The sequence below is a fragment of the Aythya ferina genome (assembly GCF_964211825.1).
Source record: "Aythya ferina genome assembly, chromosome: 29".
NCBI classification, from domain to species: Eukaryota; Metazoa; Chordata; class Aves; order Anseriformes; family Anatidae; genus Aythya; species Aythya ferina.
Window position 1 is genome coordinate 899,750 of NC_140326.1, and position 19,576 is coordinate 919,325.

The following is a 19,576-nucleotide window of genomic DNA, read 5'->3' on the forward strand; positions in this document are numbered from 1 at the left end:
ATCTGCAAAATTCCTACTCCGTTTCTACTCCAAGTTCTAGTATGCCCTCGAGTAATGAAATATCCACCTACGGATGTTATTTTTGGAGTAGCTCTATGCTCAGTTCTCAGTCACCCATTGGCAGTCATTAGTGCTGATGTTAATGATCATGTTGCAATTATTCATTAATGATGTTAATATTTATTTTGTTTGAAAGCCTGAAGGCATCACATGACGCACTGAGCATCTTTAAGATTTCGAATCTAACTACATCTTTTGAAAAAAATGTCTCCGGTCAGAGGGAATTCACGGGACCCAGGCCCATGACTGACGTCGTTGAGTGCTTTGTTTCTGAGATCACCCTGGGGCAAATGCCTGCTCATGCCACCATGGGTCTGTGCATCTGAAGGACCCTGGACCACCCTCCCTTACAGCTCCACTGGAGATATACCGATTTCTGCCAAGATAAAGGTTAGAAAAATCAGGCTTTTTGTGTTTCCTGAAACTTTCCTGAACACAGTGAAATCCAGAATCACAGATGCTGAGATCAGAAGAGGTCATTATTAACCTTCATTTTGACCTCTGGTGGCATGAAGCACATTTCCACTCAATTTGTGTCAGGTAGCTGCTGATTTTGTTTGGCTAGATCCCAGCTTTTAGAAAGCTACCCAGTTTTGCTTTGAAGAATTCAAAGGACCATGAAGTCACCATTTCTCTAGGCAAGCTCTTCCCAAGGTCAATGTTCTTGTCTGCTAAAATACAGGCTTCATCGCCTATTGAATTTGTCTAGCTTTACGGTAATGACCTGGTTAGGTTTGGTTGTAGCCACACATTATCATCTAATTGGTGATACAATAAAATAATGACAGGACAAGGGGGAATGTTTTTAAACTAAAAGAAGGGAGATTTAGATTAGGGATTAGGAGGAAAGTATTCACTTGGAGGGTGATGAGGCACTGGCCGCACAGAGAGGTTGTGGATGCCCCATCCCTGGAGGTGTTCAAGACCAGGTTAGATGAGGCCCTAGGTGATCTGATCTAGTGGGTGGCATCCCCGCCCATGGCAGGGGGTAGGAACTGGCTGATCTTTGAGGTCCCTTCCAACCCAAGCCATTCTATAATTGAATTCTATGATACAAATTGACAACAGCTGAGTCTGTGCATCTCAGCTGACAATCAGGAGGCTGATGGCAACCAGAGGGGATAGACAGGAGGAAATTGCTGTGAAATGAGAGGGGACCCCAATGTTAGAAATGTGTAAGACTAAGCAGTGAGATAAAAGATGTTGGTTGAAGTGAGGCAGCTTTCTACATGTCTATGTATGGATCCAGTGCAGGGCTTTATCCGTTCACCTGCTAGAATGTAAAATGCACTGTTGCTTTTAGAGCTGGATGTGCACATCAGAGATGGATAAAGCCATGTGAGACAGCCAGATTGGCTGCCTGGTGAACTGTAACCAATTTTACAAGAGGAGTTTTACAAAAAAAATTGCGATTAGATTAAAAAAATTAAGAAGAAACCTCGCTTATATTTCAGGCTGAGTAAATGAACACAGAAGCCTCAGAAAGATGCCCAGAGTAAGAAAGTGTTGTTTATTTTGTTTAGAGAATTACGAATGTGGTGAAGCAATCCTTGCCATGAACCAGCTAACACAAATTCCTCCTCATTAAACCTTAGGGGTTTGCTAATGGTTTATGCTGCTTGTGGAAATCTGCTATTATGTTATTTGACACAGTGGAGCAGAAATGTTCCTCTAAGCTACCTAAAGCATTAGGTATGGAGAACTTCTTCATTTCTGAGATTTTATGGTCTCTGATTTTTTTTACAAGTATTCTAGTGAAGTAAAACTTCCATAAAGGCTTTGATCCATGCTGTTGCAGCTGGTGAATCTTTCCAGGGCTGACAAAAGCTTAATTCTTGTTTCCTTATTTCTGGTTTCTCATCCTGAAGCTAGTGGGAACTTCAAGCTCAAGCGCAGCAGTAAGCATACCCAGCTTGGAGGCTTCATGCCTTTTGTGGGACTAAAGGAAAGGAAATATGCTGTGATTAGTCACAGAATAGAAACTTCAAGGCCTGGGGCAGGAAAGGAAAGTGAACGTATGTATATTTAAAGGCAAAACTACTCATGTGCTCTGAAAGCTTTGTTGATCTAATGCCCAATTGGAGAGAGGTGAAAAATGAATAGGGAAAAGAGTTTTTAATGTCGTTCCCGATGGTTGCATGAAAATGAACCGTCTCGTAGTGAAGGCAACAACTTAGACATGTAATTAATTGTCCTCTGTCTCCCATTTGCAACTTTTCCTCTTTAATAGGCTGTTCCTCTATAATGACGAATTTATCCGTAACTTATAAAGAACTAATTCCAATTACTTATGTACCAACTGGTTATTTACTAGGGAATTCCAGTGCCCAGCTCATCCAGCCTATTTCCCATGCCTGCCCTAGGATGGATGAATCATGCTTGGGAAACCTTTGCTCATTTTACACTGTAGAAAATGTTTAATTAGGGGTGTTCCGAGGCAGGTTAATGTCCCTGCAGGATTTGCTTTGTTTTGTTTCCAGATATAGCAGCAGATCCCATCTGGAGTGAAAACATGAATGTGCAGGCAAGGCCCCCAGCTGTAACTCTTAAACCCTCGTTGCATATGCTGAGCTCAGTTCAAGTAGTCAGTTTTCACTAAGAATTAAACCGATGCGTTTCTTCCAGCCCTCTGCCTGTGGTGCCGCAGGCATTTCCCTCGACTTTTGTGTTTCCTTAGCATTCCTCCTACTTAGGCTGATTTCACCAGTGATTAAAATATGGATGAAAAGCCACAAAGTAAAAGAGATGCCATAAGAAAACAGATATGATGGAATGATGACTGTAAACACCCAGAACTGTTGAAATACAACATTTATTTTCTTGCTGAAGATTGAAGGAGCAAAGCATGAAGGAAAATCCCAGCAGAAAACATTGTGATTTACATTGGCTGATAGAACTTAAACAGCTCTAGGATAGTAAAAGCAAGATATTCATCCAAAAATTTGCATGACACTCCAACTGCTTTAAAAGCATTTGATTGCAGAGAAGTGCTACGGATGGTGAGCGACGAAAACTGGAGACAAATTCAATGCCTTGAGCAAGGAGTCATCCAGTGGTTGTGGTGGTAGGCGCGTGCCCGGATCCTGGTGCTACAACTTGGGGTACGTTGGCGGCAGCTTGCAGATGTTCTTGGTGTACTGGGGGCAGTAGGGCTGCACGGGAGGGCAGTAGCGCTGCACAGGGGGGCAGTAGGTCTGCACGGGAGGGCAGTAGCGCTGCATGGGAGGGCAGCATGGCGTCCCGCAAGGGAACTGTGGCACAGGTTCCCTCTGGAAGGTGTAGTGGCAGGAGGGTCCCGAGTCATGGCAGGAGGAGCGGGAGCTGTGGCAGGAGGACCCTGAGCTATGGCAGGAGGTCTCGCGGCTGTGGCAGGATCCACGGGAGCACATTTTTCCGGGGAGTCGGTAAAGCTGTCAGGAGGAAGAGATCATCCTGGTTAGAGGAGACCCAGGTGCACTTCTCACGTAGCCTCGTCCCCGCCTTTCTTTCATTATACCTTTTCCCCATCTCTCCCCTTTGACCTCTTTCTTTGTCTCCATCTTCCCAGCCCAACCCGAATGCACCCTTATCCCTGCCTCACCCTTGTGTCTTGCTCTGGCTCTTCTGGCATGGAGCTCGGTCCTACAAACTGATGCAAGGAGTCCTGCCACCCTGTCCTGAAGACCATTTCCCATCCCAGGGTGCAGGGCCACCTGCAAGGAGCTCCCTTGCCATTCCCTCACTGCCCCCTCTCCTGCCCCAGCCATCCCCATCCTCACACCAGCTTCTCCTGGAGCAGTAGTTGAGTGCAATGATATGACACAAAGCTTTGTGCCCACACCCAGGAGGATACCATGGCCCCCAGTGCCAGCTTCTCCTCTAGCAGCAGGAGGAGTAAGGCAAAGAGGAGAACAGGTCTTACCTCTGGAGCTGCAGGGAGAAGTGTCTGGATGTGACGGTGAGCGAGTGAGGAGCCCTGGGCTGAGCCGCCTTTTATACAGCTCCCAGAGGTCACATCGGGTATGAGACACCACTGCACAAGGGCGGTGGGGTTCTTCACGCGCTCAGTGCGGCACGTGCTGGCGCTACCCTATTCTTAGTGCTTCCTCACTGACGCACAGTGTTCTCTCCCATCTTTCAATGCCAGAGATTTCCCTAGGAGGACGGGGGAAGCGATCTCTTTCCCGTTTCCTGGAGACTGACACTAAGCTCATCGGTATTCCGTAGGGTGCCGAAGGGCAGCTGGGGTTGCATCAGGGGGAGAAATGTCATTATTGCTCAGAAATGCTGACTCCTGCAGCAGGCACACCGTTGTGTGCAAGAGACAGCTCAGGACGTTAATTGAGGTGATTTTTTTTTTTTTTTTTATGGCAAGAGGAAATGGGATTAGCAGGGCCTGGCTTGATGCTGGTCAGTCTGCTGGGATTTCCTTGGCCCTGTGCTGTGGCTAAATGGAAACTCTTTGTGATTCTCCACCTGCCCCTGAACTTGCCAGAGGATCGGGCCCCTCTTATTTCTCCTCCTCTGTCAAAGGTTTGTTAGTGCTGATATTAAGGCTGGATTTGTAATGCCACCTGAGTCATCCTGTCAAGTGTAAAGCCAGGAAGGTGTCAGCTCATCAGCTTTGGGAAACACTACCCCATCCGACTAACTGGCTCCATGCTCCAAGAACCTCTTCTTCAGTCTCTCCAGGACATGGATGTCCCACAGCCCAAGGAATAGCTTATGCTAGAGACGATGCAGTGAATCGTACTGAGCTTTGTGCAGCAAGGGAGGATTGCGTGAATTGCTGAGGGTCGTTTGGAGACTCTGCTGTGGATCCCAAACCCCAGGAGGCTGCAAGTGCCCAGGCGGTGACCCTGTTGCTTGCCCTCTGTGTGTGCCCATCCTGTACTCAGTCTTCTCGTGGCTGGCCTGCAGGCTTCAGCCTGCAGCATCCCATTGGCATTCCCCCTCTCTCTCTCCACCTCCTCCAAAGACTTCCCTGAGTGGGATATCCTCGCTTTTCACCCACACACAAATATTTCTGAACTCTCACATTCAGGTCCTGCTGAGGGAAACATGACTGTGTGGAGCTGCCATCGATGGCGTGCCTTTCTTTGAGGGGAGTACAAGAGGAAAGGCCAACGTGGAGTGATGAAATGCAGTTTTTGAGTGATGTGGGTGTTGGTACCGGCTCGTTTGCATTCATCAGGGATTGTCTGATGGTTTCTCCATCGTGAGGGATTGCAGGGACTGCATTGGTGCCACAGTAGTGAAGCTGGATCTTACGTGAGGTCGACATTCACCTGCTAGGCCATTTCTCCACACCAAAGCATACCTCACTGAGCAGCCGTGATGGCACAGGGAGGAGAAGTGCATGGCATCTCTTCTTTTCTGAGGCATTAAGCTAGTTGAAGGCAGAGATGTGGGAAAGCTGTGGGGCTGAGTTTGCAGTAGCTGGCTGCATGGACTGCCTACGGGACGGACAGCTGTGAAGTGCTTCCTGCCCTTTCAGGGAACAGCTCTGCTTGTTCGCCAAAGCCAGAGTTTGCAGGCAGTGGTGTTTGCTCTTGCTGTTTGTCTAGAGCCTGGGAGAAGGAATGTGTGTGGTGCAGCTGATGGTCTGTGTCAGGAGAGGGAGCTTTGTGCTGCTCAGCCCCTGAGATGCACATGGAGATTTGTGAGGTGAGAGCTTTTTGTTCTGATAATGTGTCTGATATACCCATTATGTCCCCTTTTGTCCCCTTATGTCCCCAGGAATTGTACGTGCTGGACAGGGACAATGGTGCCCATGTCAAGGAGGAGAACCTTGGAGAGAAAAATCCAGAAGACCTCTAATGCCCTGGAAAGTGAGCAAAGGAACAGAAAGAGAATGTGGGTTTCATGAATTATAAGCTTTATTGTCTTCCCCATTTAGAGGATCCTGATAGAGCAGCATGCAGCATCAAAGGCTTCCTGGTGGTAGCTGTGTCCGGCACACCTGGAAGGGCCATCTCCTGCATGGTTGTAAAGAAGGACTGCTTGCAGGATGCTTCCGGGCAGAGTTCACGCGGGGTAGCGGTGAAGCATGGGACTGAATCCCCGGGACAGCCATAAGGATGGGTGCTGCATGGCCAGAGTGCGGAGGAGAAAGCAGCTGGCGTTGGGTGAGCAGATCCTGGTGCTAGTACTTGGGGTACGTTGGCGGCAGCTTGCAGATGTTCTTGGTGTACTGGGGGCAGTAGGGCTGCACGGGAGGGCAGTAGCGCTGCACAGGGGGGCAGTAGGTCTGCACGGGAGGGCAGTAGCGCTGCACGGGGGGGCAGCACGGCGTCACACAGGGGAACTGTGGCACAGGTTCCCTCTGGAAGGTGGAATGACAGGAGGGTCCCGAGTCATGGCAGGAGGAGCGGGAGCCGTGGCAGGAGGACCCTGAGCTATGGCAGGAGGTCTCGCGGCTGTGGCAGGATCCACGGGAGCACATTTTTCCGGGGAGTCGGTAAAGCTGTCAGGAGGAAGAGATCATCCTGGTTAGAGGAGACCCAGGTGCACTTCTCACGTAGCCTCGTCCCCGCCTTTCTTTCATTATACCTTTTCCCCATCTCTCCTCTTTGCCCTCTTTCTTTCCTGTGTCTTCTCAGCCCAACCCGAATGTGCCCTAAGGACTGCCTTACCCTTGTGTCTTGCTCCAGCCCTTCCTGCATGGAGCTTAGTCCCACTGCGCCAATGCAATTAGTGTTCCGAGCATGTCCTGAAGACCATTTCCCATCCCAGGGTGCAGGGCCACCTGCAGGGAGCTCCCTTGCCATTGTCTCACTGCCCCCTCTCCTGCCCCACCATCCCCAACCCCACACCAGCTTCTCCTGGAGCAGTAATCGAGTGTGATGATATGACACAAAGCTTTGTGCCCACACCCAGGAGGATACCATGGCCCCCAGTGCCAGCTTCTCCTCTAGCAGAAGCAGCAGCAGAAGGAGGAAGAGGATGAGGAGAAAATGTTCTTACCTCTGGAGCTGCAGGGAGAAGTGTCTGGATGTGACGGTGAGCGAGTGAGGAGCCCTGGGCTGAGCTGCCTTTTATACAGCTCCCCAAGGTCACATCGGGTATGAGACACCACTGCACAAGGGCGGTGGGGTTCTTCACGCGCTCAGTGCGGCACGTGCTGGCGCTACCCTATTCTTAGTGCTTCCTCACTGACGCACGGTGTTCTCTCCCATCTTTCAATGCCAGAGATTTCCCTAGGAGGACGGGGGAAGCGATCTCTTTCCCGTTTCCTGGAGACTGACACTAAGCTCATCGGTATTCCGTAGGGTGCCGAAGGGCAGCTGGGGTTGCATCAGGGGGAGAAATGTCGTTATGGCTTAGAAATGCTGACTCCTGCAGCAGGCACACCGTTGTGTGCAAGAGACAGCTCAGGATGTTAATTGAGGTGTTTTTTTTTTTTTTTTTATGGCAAGAGGAAATGGGATTAGCATGGCCTGGCTCGATGCTGGGCAGTCTGCTGGGATTTCCTTGGCCCTGTGCTGTGGCTAAATGGAAACTCCTTGTGATTCTTCACCTGGCTCTGCACTTGCCAGAGGAAAGGGCCTCTCACCTTTCTCCCCACCTGTAGCAAAGTTTCCTTGTTGCTGAAGTTCAGAGAACAAATCCGTGGTCTGTGGCCATTCAGGTTTCCTTTCCTTATTTTTTTTTTTTTCATTACAGCCGTTTCGTACACTTTTATCAGCTGAGTTCATGAGCAGGGAAGAGTGGAAGGCAATGATTCTGAGCAAGGGAGATTTTCAGCTGAGCTCTGAGGAATTTTTCACCGTGTCCCCATGCGCAACACAACGGATATTAAGGCTGGATTTGTAATGCCACCTGAGTCATCCTGTCAAGTGTAAAGCCAGGAAGGTGTCAGCTCATCAGCTTTGGGAAACACTACCCCATCCGACTAACTAGCTCCATGCTCCAAGAACCTCTTCTTCAGTCTCTCCAGGACATGGATGTCCCACAGCCCAAGGAATAGCTTATGCTAGAGACGATGCAGTGAATCGTACTGAGCTTTGTGCAGCAAGGGAGGATTGCGTGAATTGCTGAGGGTCGTTTGGAGACTCTGCTGTGGATCCCAAACCCCAGGAGGCTGCAAGTGCCCAGGCGGTGACCCTGTTGCTTGCCCTCTGTGTGTGCCCATCCTGCACTCAGTCTTCTCGTGGCTGGCCTTCAGGCTTCAGCCTGCAGCATCCCATTGGCGTTCCCCCTCGCTCTCTCCACCTCCTCCAAAGACTTCCCTGAGTGGGATATCCTCGGTTTTCACCCACACACAAATATTTCTGAACTCTCACATTCAGGTCCTGCTGAGGGAAATATGACTGTGTGGAGCTGCCATCGATGGCGTGCCTTTCTTTGAGGGGAGTACAAGAGGAAAGGCCAACGTGGAGTGATGAAATGCAGTTTTTGAGTGATGTGGGTGTTGGTACCGGCTCGTTTGCATTCATCAGGGATTGTCTGATGGTTTCTCCATCGTGAGGGATTGCAGGGACTGCATTGGTGCCACAGTAGTGAAGCTGGATCTTACGTGAGGTCGACATTCACCTGCTAGGCCATTTCTCCACACCAAAGCATACCTCACTGAGCAGCCGTGATGGCACAGGGAGGAGAAGTGCATGGCATCTCTTCTTTTCTGAGGCATTAAGCTAGTTGAAGGCAGAGATGTGGGAAAGCTGTGGGGCTGAGTTTGCAGTAGCTGGCTGCATGGACTGCCTACGGGACGGACAGCTGTGAAGTGCTTCCTGCCCTTTCAGGGAACAGCTCTGCTTGTTCGCCAAAGCCAGAGTTTGCAGGCAGTGGTGTTTGCTCTTGCTGTTTGTCTAGAGCCTGGGAGAAGGAATGTGTGTGGTGCAGCTGATGGTCTGTGTCAGGAGAGGGAGCTTTGTGCTGCTCAGCCCCTGAGATGCTGTCCTGGTTTCAGTTAGAACAGAGTTGATTTTCTTCCTAGTAGCTGGTGGTATGCTGTGTTTTGGCTTGGGATGAGAAGAGTGCTGATAACACCCCGATGTTTTAATTGTTGCAGAGCAGTGCTTATACCAAGCCAAGGACATCTCAGCTTCTTGCTCTGTCCTGCCAAAAGGCAGGCTGGGGGTGCAGTAAGAGCTGGGAGGGGACAGACCCAGGAAAGGTGACCCAAACTAGCCAAAGGGGTATTCCATACCATCTGATGTCATGCTAAACAATATATAGGGGTGGCTAGCCGGGGGAGGGGGCCGGACTGCTCAGGGTTAGGCTGGGCATCGGTCAGCGGGTGGTGAGCAATTGCATTGTGCATCACTTGTTTGTACACATTATTAGTAGTAGTACTATTATCATCACTGTATTATCATTATTATTGTTATTATTATTTTCCTGTCTTATTAAACTGTCCTTATCTCAACTCACGGGCTTCACTTTCCATTTCTCTCCCCCGTCCCAGAGAGGGAGGGGAAGGGTGAGTGAACGGCTGCGTGGTGTTTAGCTGCCGGTCGGGTTAAACCACGACAGATACACATGGAGATCTGTGAGGTGAGAGCTTTTTGCTCTGATAATCTGTCTGAAATACCCAATTATGTCCCCTTTTGTCCCCTTATGTCCCCAGGAATTGTACGTGCTGGACAGGGACAATGGTTCCAATGTCAAGGAGGAGAACCTTGGAGAGAAAAATCCAGAAGACCTCTAAGGCCCTGGAAAGTGAGCAAAGGAACAGAAAGAGAATGTGGGTTTCATGAATTGTAAGCTTTATTGTCTTTCCCATTTAGAGGATCCTGATAGAGCAGCATGCAGCATCAAAGGCTTCCTGGTGGTAGCTGTGTCCGGCACACCTGGAAGGGCCATCTCCTGCATGATTGTAAAGAAGGACTGCTTGCAGGATGCTTCCGGGCAGAGTTCACGCGGGGTAGCGGTAAAGCACGGGACTGAATCCCCGGGACAGCCATAAGGATAGGTGCTGCATGGCCAGAGTGCGGAGGAGAAAGCAGCTGGCGTTGGGTGAGCAGATCCTGGTGCTAGTACTTGGGGTACGTTGGCGGCAGCTTGCAGATGTTCTTGGTGTACTGGGGGCAGTAGGGCTGCACGGGAGGGCAGTAGCGCTGCACAGGGGGGCAGTAGGTCTGCACGGGGGGGCAGTAGCGCTGCACGGGGGGGCAGCACGGCGTCACACAGGGGAACTGTGGCACAGGTTCCCTCTGGAAGGTGGAATGACAGGAGGGTCCCGAGTCATGGCAGGAGGAGCGGGAGCCGTGGCAGGAGGACCCTGAGCTATGGCAGGAGGTCTCGCGGCTGTGGCAGGATCCACGGGAGCACATTTTTCCGGGGAGTCGGTAAAGCTGTAAGGAGGAAGAGATCATCCTGGTTAGAGGAGACCCAGGTGCACTTCTCACGTAGCCTCGTCCCCGCCTTTCTTTCATTATACCTTTTCCCCATCTCTCCTCTTTGCCCTCTTTCTTTCCTGTGTCTTCCCAGTCCAACACGAATACGCTCTGAGCCCTACCTCACCCTTGTGTCTTGCTCTGTCCCTTCCTGCATGCAGCTTAGTCCCCCAGGCTGATGAAGGCACCTTCCCAGCTTGTCCTGAAGCTCTTTTTTCATCCCAGGAACCTGGTGCATCCACAGGGAATTCTTGCTTTCCGATCATCCCTTGCTGAGGCCTCGGTGTCTCTTCACCAGCCCCTGCTGTCTCTGTCCCTGCACCTGATGCTCTCGGTGCCACTGCCAGAGTGTGCCCTCAGCAGTGGCAGACAGCACAATGTTTTGCGCCCACTCCCAGGTAGACACCATGGCCCCCAGTGCCAGCTTCTCCTCTAGCAGAAGCAGCAGGAGGAGAAAGAGGATGAGGAGAACAAGTCTTACCTCTGGAGCTGCAGGGAGCAGTTTCTGGATGTGACGGTGAGCGAGTGAGGAGCCCTGGGCTGAGCCGCCTTTTATACAGCTCCCAGAGGTCACATCGGGTATGAGACACCACTGCACAAGGGCGGTGGGGTTCTTCACGCGCTCAGTGCGGCACGTGCTGGCGCTACCCTATTCTTAGTGCTTCCTCACTGACGCACAGTGTTCTCTCCCATCTTTCAATGCCAGAGATTTCCCTAGGAGGACGGGGGAAGCGATCTCTTTCCCGTTTCCTGGAGACTGACACTAAGCTCATCAGTATTCCCTGGGTTGCTGATTGGTAGCCGGGGTTGCATCAGGGGGAGAAATGTCGTTATTGCTCAGAAATGCTGACTCCTGCAGCAGGCACACCGTTGTGTGCAAGAGACAGCTCAGGACGTTAATTGAGGTGTTGTTTTACGGCAAGAGGAAATGGGATTAGCATGGCCTGGTTCGATGCTGGGCAGTCTGCTGGGATTTCCTTGGCCCTGTACTATGGCTAAAAGGAAACTCTTTGTGATTCTTCACCTGGCTCTGCACTTGCCAGAGGAAAGGGCCTCTCACCTTTCTCCCCACCTGTAGCAAAGTTTCCTTGTTGCTGAAGTTCAGAGAACAAATCCGTGGTCTGTGGCCATTCAGGTTTCCTTTCCTTATTTTTTTTTTTTCATTACAGCCGTTTCGTACACTTTTATCAGCTGAGCTCATGAGCAGGGAAGAGTGGAAGGCAATGATTTTGAGCAAGGGAGATTTTCAGCTGAGCTCTGAGGAATTTTTCACCGTGTCCCCATGCGCAACACAACGGATATTAAGGCTGGATTTGTAATGCCACCTGAGTCATCCTGTCAAGTGTAAAGCCAGGAAGGTGTCAGCTCATCAGCTTTGGGAAACACTACCCCATCCGACTAACTGGCTCCATGCTCCAAGAACCTCTTCTTCAGTCTCTCCAGGACATGGATGTCCCACAGCCCAAGGAATAGCTTATGCTAGAGACGATGCAGTGAATCGTACTGAGCTTTGTGCAGCAAGGGAGGATTGCGTGAATTGCTGAGGGTCGTTTGGAGACTCTGCTGTGGATCCCAAACCCCAGGAGGCTGCAAGTGCCCAGGCGGTGACCCTGTTGCTTGCCCTCTGTGTGTGCCCATCCTGCACTCAGTCTTCTCGTGGCTGGCCTTCAGGCTTCAGCCTGCAGCATCCCATTGGCGTTCCCCCTCGCTCTCTCCACCTCCTCCAAAGACTTCCCTGAGTGGGATATCCTCGGTTTTCACCCACACACAAATATTTCTGAACTCTCACATTCAGGTCCTGCTGAGGGAAACATGACTGTGTGGAGCTGCCATCGATGGCATGCCTTTCTTTGAGGGGAGTACAAGAGGAAAGGCCAACGTGGAGTGATGAAATGCAGTTTTTGAGTGATGTGGGTGTTGGTACCGGCTCGTTTGCATTCATCAGGGATTGTCTGATGGTTTCTCCATCGTGAGGGATTGCAGGGACTGCATTGGTGCCACAGTAGTGAAGCTGGATCTTACGTGAGGTCGACATTCACCTGCTAGGCCATTTCTCCACACCAAAGCATACCTCACTGAGCAGCCGTGATGGCACAGGGAGGAGAAGTGCATGACATCTCTTCTTTTCTGAGGCATTAAGCTAGTTGAAGGCAGAGATGTGGGAAAGCTGTGGGGCTGAGTTTGCAGTAGCTGGCTGCATGGACTGCCTACGGGACGGACAGCTGTGAAGTGCTTCCTGCCCTTTCAGGGAACAGCTCTGCTTGTTCGCCAAAGCCAGAGTTTGCAGGCAGTGGTGTTTGCTCTTGCTGTTTGTCTAGAGCCTGGGAGAAGGAATGTGTGTGGTGCAGCTGATGGTCTGTGTCAGGAGAGGGAGCTTTGTGCTGCTCAGCCCCTGAGATGCACATGGAGATTTGTGAGGTGAGAGCTTTTTGTTCTGATAATGTGTCTGATATACCCATTATGTCCCCTTTTGTCCCCTTATGTCCCCAGGAATTGTACGTGCTGGACAGGGACAATGGTGCCCATGTCAAGGAGGAGAACCTTGGAGAGAAAAATCCAGAAGACCTCTAATGCCCTGGAAAGTGAGCAAAGGAACAGAAAGAGAATGTGGGTTTCATGAATTATAAGCTTTATTGTCTTCCCCATTTAGAGGATCCTGATAGAGCAGCATGCAGCATCAAAGGCTTCCTGGTGGTAGCTGTGTCCGGCACACCTGGAAGGGCCATCTCCTGCATGGTTGTAAAGAAGGACTGCTTGCAGGATGCTTCCGGGCAGAGTTCACGCGGGGTAGCGGTGAAGCACGGGACTGAATCCCCGGGACAGCCATAAGGATGGGTGCTGCATGGCCAGAGTGCGGAGGAGAAAGCAGCTGGCGTTGGGTGAGCAGATCCTGGTGCTAGTACTTGGGGTACGTTGGCGGCAGCTTGCAGATGTTCTTGGTGTACTGGGGGCAGTAGGGCTGCACGGGAGGGCAGTAGCGCTGCACAGGGGGGCAGTAGGTCTGCACGGGAGGGCAGTAGCGCTGCACGGGGGGGCAGCACGGCGTCACACAGGGGAACTGTGGCACAGGTTCCCTCTGGAAGGTGGAATGACAGGAGGGTCCCGAGTCATGGCAGGAGGAGCGGGAGCCGTGGCAGGAGGACCCTGAGCTATGGCAGGAGGTCTCGCGGCTGTGGCAGGATCCACGGGAGCACATTTTTCCGGGGAGTCGGTAAAGCTGTCAGGAGGAAGAGATCATCCTGGTTAGAGGAGACCCAGGTGCACTTCTCACGTAGCCTCGTCCCCGCCTTTCTTTCATTATACCTTTTCCCCATCTCTCCTCTTTGCCCTCTTTCTTTCCTGTGTCTTCTCAGCCCAACCCGAATGTGCCCTAAGGACTGCCTTACCCTTGTGTCTTGCTCCAGCCCTTCCTGCATGGAGCTTAGTCCCACTGCGCCAATGCAATTAGTGTTCCGAGCATGTCCTGAAGACCATTTCCCATCCCAGGGTGCAGGGCCACCTGCAGGGAGCTCCCTTGCCATTGTCTCACTGCCCCCTCTCCTGCCCCACCATCCCCAACCCCACACCAGCTTCTCCTGGAGCAGTAATCGAGTGTGATGATATGACACAAAGCTTTGTGCCCACACCCAGGAGGATACCATGGCCCCCAGTGCCAGCTTCTCCTCTAGCAGAAGCAGCAGCAGAAGGAGGAAGAGGATGAGGAGAAAATGTTCTTACCTCTGGAGCTGCAGGGAGCGGTGTCTGGATGTGACGGTGAGCGAGTGAGGAGCCCTGGGCTGAGCTGCCTTTTATACAGCTCCCAGAGGTCACATCGGGTATGAGACACCACTGCACAAGGGCGGTGGGGTTCTTCACGCGCTCAGTGTGGCACGTGCTGGCGCTACCCTATTCTTAGTGCTTCCTCACTGACGCACGGTGTTCTCTCCCATCTTTCAATGCCAGAGATTTCCCTAGGAGGATGGGGGAAGCGATCTCTTTCCCGTTTCCTGGAGACTGACACTAAGCTCATCAGTATTCCCTGGGTTGCTGATTGGTAGCCGGGGTTGCATCAGGGGGAGAAATGTTGTTATTGCTCAGAAATGCTGACTCCTGCAGCAGGCACACCGTTGTGTGCAAGAGACAGCTCAGGACGTTAATTGAGGTGTTGTTTTACGGCAAGAGGAAATGGGATTAGCATGGCCTGGCTCGATGCTGGGCAGTCTGCTGGGATTTCCTTGGCCCTGTACTATGGCTAAATGGAAACTCTTTGTGATTCTTCACCTGGCTCTGCACTTGCCAGAGGAAAGGGCCTCTCACCTTTCTCCCCACCTGTAGCAAAGTTTCCTTGTTGCTGAAGTTCAGAGAACAAATCCGTGGTCTGTGGCCATTCAGGTTTCCTTTCCTTATTTTTTTTTTTTTCATTACAGCCGTTTCGTACACTTTTATCAGCTGAGTTCATGAGCAGGGAAGAGTGGAAGGCAATGATTCTGAGCAAGGGAGATTTTCAGCTGAACTTTGAGAAATTTTTCATCCTGTCCCCGGGGGAAACATGATGGATATTAAGGCTGGATTTTAGTCCCACTTGAGTCATCCTGTCAAGTGTAAAGCCAGGAAGGTGTCAGCTAATCCCCCTTGGAAAACATGAGTCATCCAACTATCTGGCTCTCTGGTCCCAGAACCTCTTCTCCCATCTCTCCAGAACCCGGGTGTTCCACAGCCCAAGGAATACCTTAGGCTAAAGGCAATGAAGTGACTTGTAGTGAACTTTCTGCAGCAAGGAAGGATGGTGTGAATTGCTGACGGACATTCATTGACTCTGCTGTGGATCCCAAACTCCAGGAGGCTTCAAGTGCCCAGGTTCTGACCCTGGTGCTTGCTCTCTGCGGGTGTCCATTTTGTGCTCAGTCTTCTCCTGGCTGGCCTGCAGGCTTCATCCTGCAGCGTCCCATTGGCGTTCTCCATTGCTCTCTCCGCCTCCATCCAAAGACTTTCCTGTGTGGGGCATCCTCGTTTTACACCCTCTCACTGATGTTTCTGAGCTCTCACATTCAGGTCCCGCTAAGGGAAATATGACTGTGTGGAGCTGCCATCAATGGCGTGCCTTTCTTTGAGGGGAGTACAAGAGGAAAGGCCAAAGCAAGCCTCGATTGCATTCATCAGGGATTGTCTGATGGTTTCTCCATCGTAAGGGATTACAGGGACTGCATTGGTGTCACAGTAGTGAACCTGGATCTTATGTGAGGTCAACATTCACATGCTAGGCCATTTCTCAACTCCAAAGCATATGCCAGTGACCAGTAGAAGTGGCATAGTGGAGAGAAGTGTATGGCTTCTCTTTTTTCTCCGAGGCATTAATATATATGAAGTCAGTGATGTGGCAAATCTGTGCGGCTGAAGTTGGAGTAGCTTGGTGCATGGACTGCCTAAGGGACAGACAGCTGTGAACTCCTTCCTGCCCTTCCAGGGAATGGCTCTGATTGTGCCCCAAAGTCAGAGGTTGCAGGCAGTGGTCTTTGCTGTTGTTTTTTTTTTTTCCCAGAGCCTGGGAGTAGGAATGTGTGTGGGACAGCTGATGGTCTGAGTCAGGAGAAGGATCTTTGTGGTGCTCAGCCACTGAGATGTACTTAGATTTATTTTTTAAGCGGAGAGCTTTTTCCTCCACTAATGAGTCTCTTTAGTTCCCTGATATTCTTAGGAATAGTTGCTGCTGGACAGGGACAATGGTGCCCATGTCAAGGAGAAGAACATTGGAGAGAAAAATCCAGGAGACCTCCAAGGCCCTGAAAAGTGAGCAAAGAAATGCAAAGGGAATGTGGGTTTCATGAATTGTAAGTTTTATTGTTTCCCCAGCTAAAGGAGCATGAAAATGCAGTGCGCGGCATGAAAGGTTTCCTGTTGGTAACTGTGCCTGGCACACCTGGAAGGGCCATCTCCTGCATTGTTGGATAGAAGGACTGCTTGCAGGATGCTTCAGGGTAGAGTTAATGTGGGGTAGCAGTGAGGCACGGGGCAGAGTCCCCAGGACAGCCGTAAGGATGGGCTCTGCATGGCCTAGGGCGTGCAGGATGAGGCAGCTGGCATTGGAGTAGCTCACTGCATGGACTGCCTAAGGGATGGACAGCTTTGAACTCCTTCCTGCCCTTTCAGGGAACAGCTCTGCTTGTGCCCCAAAGCCAGAGTTTGCAGTCAGTGGTGTTTGCTGTAGTTTTTTTCCAGAGCATGGGACAAAGGTGTGTGGGGCAGCAAATGATCTGTGTCAAGAGAGGGAGCTTTGTGCTGCTCAGCCCCCGAGATGCACATGGAGACTTGTGAGCTAAGAGCTTTTTCCTCTACCAATGAGCCTCTTTTATTCCCTGATGTCCCTGGGAATAGTTGCTGCTAGATAGGGAAAATGGTGCCCATGTCAAGGAGGAGAACCTTGGAGAGAAAAATCCAGAAGACCTCTAAGGCCCTGGAAAGTGAGCAAAGGAACAGAAAGAGAATGTGGGTTTCATGAATTATAAGCTTTATTGTCTTCCCCATTTAGAGGATCCTGATAGAGCAGCATGCAGCATCAAAGGCTTCCTGGTGGTAGCTGTGTCCGGCACACCTGGAAGGGCCATCTCCTGTATGGTTGGAAAGAAGGACTGTTTGCGGGATTCTTCATGGCAGAGTTCAAGTGGGTTAGTGGTGAGGCAAGGGACAGAAGCCCTGGGACAGACATAAGGATGGGTTCCTGGTGTCCAGGGTGTGCAGGAGGAGGCAGCTGGCGTTGGGTGAGCAGATCCTGGTGCTAGTACTTGGGGTACGTTGGCGGCAGCTTGCAGATATTCTTGGTGTACTGGGGGCAGTAGGGCTGCACGGGAGGGCAGTAGCGCTGCACAGGGGGGCAGTAGGTCTGCACGGGAGGGCAGTAGCGCTGCACGGGGGGGCAGCACGGCGTCACACAGGGGAACTGTGGCACAGGTTCCCTCTGGAAGGTGGAATGGCAAGAGGGTCCCGAGTCATGGCAGGAGGAGCGGGAGCCGTGGCAGGAGGTCTCGCGGCTGTGGCAGGATCCACGGGAGCACATCTTTCTGGGGAGTCGGCAAAGCTGTGGGGAAGAAAGAGAGAGAAAGATACTGTCACACTTGTACAGCAACACTACTCCAAGCTCTTGCACTCTATTTAGGGTTTTCCCTATTGCTCTCTTGAAGTTTTTTTCCTGTCCTTTGTCATATGTACGTAATGATGATTCTGAAATTGATAATGCCATGTCTTTTAGGGTATAATCTATGGTGGTCCAGTTCTGGTGGAAATTTTAGAAATCAGCAAAGTAATTCTGATGGCATTTGAAGGTTGATGTTTACTTCTGATTCTCAGCAGTGCTTCAGCTGAAATTTCTCTCCCTCTGTCTCTATGTAGTTTGGGAATTAGTTCCTTGCTAGATCCCAAAGGCTCCCAGTCACAAACTAAGAACAAGAAACATCTAAGAGAAAGTCAAGGTCTCAACACAGAACCGGTCAACCAAATGTCCTGTGTGGTATCCTAATGTCACATAACAGATAATTCAGTGTAGTCCAACTTACCTTTTGTCGGAGCAGGGAAGAGCACTGAGAAGCGAAGCTGAATGAAGAAGGAGCAGGAGATGGCTACTTTTATATACTTGCAGTAGGCTTGCCCAAGAAATTATGCATCTCTTGGCAATGCTGACAATTAATCATGTAGTCACGTTCATATTTATCTTCTGTGTGTAATTTTTAGCACTTCCGATTTGACAGTCGGGAAAAACAATTAGTAGTTTTCCCTTGAGATGTTAATTGGCAATGGATTTCCTAATCTGCTTTATAAGGGGATTTTGAAGGTAATTTCATAGTTGCATATTAGAAAGAACCTAACCCTAAAGTTATTGAGTGATTTGTCATTGGGCAACCAGTATTGCATCAACGTGCAATTCAAAAGTGTTGACTCCTGCTCCGCATGCTGTCCCTTTGTCCATGTGGCAGACTCACATTTTTGTTGATATGTTTTTCATGACACAAGGGACAGTAATTAACATCCACAACTCACATGGACCATACTTAGGGGGAAGTCCTGGTGACTAGCTCAAATGCACCTAACGCCTCAACACTGGAAATGACGTTACAAGGATGTTTCCAATTCCAATTTTTTCATTCTGTTTGTGAGTTCACAAACCATTGGCTGTTTTTCCTTGTGCCATGATACCATCCTGTTTGCTTTCCTCCTAGAAGAAGAGGATTTAAAATATTGACCAGAAAGTGCTGGGAAATTCTCACCTACTAGCCCCCTGTTTTCAGATCCCCAATTGCTTCAGGCTTCTGCCTTACTTAAGCAGATTTGTAGTTTTTAACTCATTGCAGTGCTTCACCTTTTACTATTGGGATTCTCTTACAGCAGCTTAGGACTTGACTTTACAATGATGAAATGGGTATTTGTTATTTTCTTGTGATTTTTATCCAGGTGGGAGCTGCCGGAACCCTCAGGAGCACCCTGTGGATCAGTGCTGTTGCAAGTAGAACAAGAGGGTCTGAAAAGTTGCTTACTGAGTTCATGAATTGGCAGCTATCCCTGTAGAGATGCCTTTTGAAGTGTATTTTCATGTCAAATGAAAAAAGAAATAAAAAAAATCTTGCTACTTTGTCAGTGTTGTTGAGATGCTAACTCATTCTGAACCTGAAAACACATCCTGGGACAGCATGCCTCCATGTTCTGGTTGGATTTATATATATTTTTTTAAATTATTATATATATTGTTTATTTTTAATTATTTTTTATTTTTCAAGCCATGATTCAGCAAAAAATAAGCTTGCCTTTGTTTAAGAAAATCTCATCTGGAGCCTTCTGCACAGCACTGTGAGTTCTAAGGAATGTAGGAATGGTTCAACAAGGTTGATAAAGCAGTATACTTTGGGAAGACCCTTGTGTTGGTTCTCTGTCTTGCAGGGTGCATTAATTTCACCCCATTGTAGCTACTAGAAGTTAGTCATTTAGGCTGAAGCTAATTGTGGAGCTCTTTGTGAAACTGATGGAGAGGAACTGGCAGAAGGAAGCGAGCGATCCTGTTCTAGAATAGATGTCTCAGCTAGATGGGCTGGTGACTGGGGAGATAAGAATTGTCTTAGGTTGTAAAAAGTAGACAGAGATTTCACATTTATTTTAAAGTGTGTGCAATATTTGCTGAAAACAGTAATTTGAAGTTCAGTGAAAGAGGAGGGTTAGAGAAGTCCTCTAGGTGCCTA

General features: G+C 49.9%; 5 protein-coding genes across 5 annotated transcripts; all 5 read right to left on the reverse strand.

Moving 5' to 3' along the window:
• Positions 1 to 3,149: 3,149 nt before the first annotated feature.
• LOC311425031 (uncharacterized protein) lies at positions 3,150 to 3,449 on the reverse strand (the record flags this gene model as incomplete). Its single annotated transcript, XM_084500511.1, has 1 exon — positions 3,150 to 3,449. The coding sequence occupies one exon, from the start codon at positions 3,447 to 3,449 to the stop codon at positions 3,150 to 3,152; it is 300 nt and encodes a 99-aa protein (XP_084356637.1).
• Positions 3,450 to 6,184: 2,735 nt separating this feature from the next.
• LOC311424979 (uncharacterized protein) lies at positions 6,185 to 7,035 on the reverse strand (the record flags this gene model as incomplete). The annotated part of the gene is made up of 2 exons (XM_084500469.1): positions 7,006 to 7,035; positions 6,185 to 6,505 (listed from the first exon to the last, which is right to left on the reverse strand). The coding sequence occupies exon 2, from the start codon at positions 6,482 to 6,484 to the stop codon at positions 6,185 to 6,187; it is 300 nt and encodes a 99-aa protein (XP_084356595.1). The 5' UTR covers positions 6,485 to 6,505; positions 7,006 to 7,035.
• A 2,981-nt stretch (positions 7,036 to 10,016) lies between these two features.
• On the reverse strand, positions 10,017 to 10,316 carry LOC311424981 (uncharacterized protein; the record flags this gene model as incomplete). The annotated part of the gene is made up of 1 exon (XM_084500471.1): positions 10,017 to 10,316. The coding sequence occupies one exon, from the start codon at positions 10,314 to 10,316 to the stop codon at positions 10,017 to 10,019; it is 300 nt and encodes a 99-aa protein (XP_084356597.1).
• Positions 10,317 to 13,275: 2,959 nt separating this feature from the next.
• Positions 13,276 to 14,125, reverse strand: LOC311424980 (uncharacterized protein; the record flags this gene model as incomplete). Its single annotated transcript, XM_084500470.1, has 2 exons — positions 14,097 to 14,125; positions 13,276 to 13,596 (listed from the first exon to the last, which is right to left on the reverse strand). Exon 2 carries the CDS (start codon positions 13,573 to 13,575, stop codon positions 13,276 to 13,278), a length of 300 nt encoding a protein of 99 aa, XP_084356596.1. The 5' UTR covers positions 13,576 to 13,596; positions 14,097 to 14,125.
• Positions 14,126 to 17,130: 3,005 nt separating this feature from the next.
• Positions 17,131 to 17,409, reverse strand: LOC311424995 (uncharacterized protein; the record flags this gene model as incomplete). Its single annotated transcript, XM_084500473.1, has 1 exon — positions 17,131 to 17,409. One exon carries the CDS (start codon positions 17,407 to 17,409, stop codon positions 17,131 to 17,133), a length of 279 nt encoding a protein of 92 aa, XP_084356599.1.
• Between the last annotated feature and the right edge of the window lie 2,167 nt (positions 17,410 to 19,576).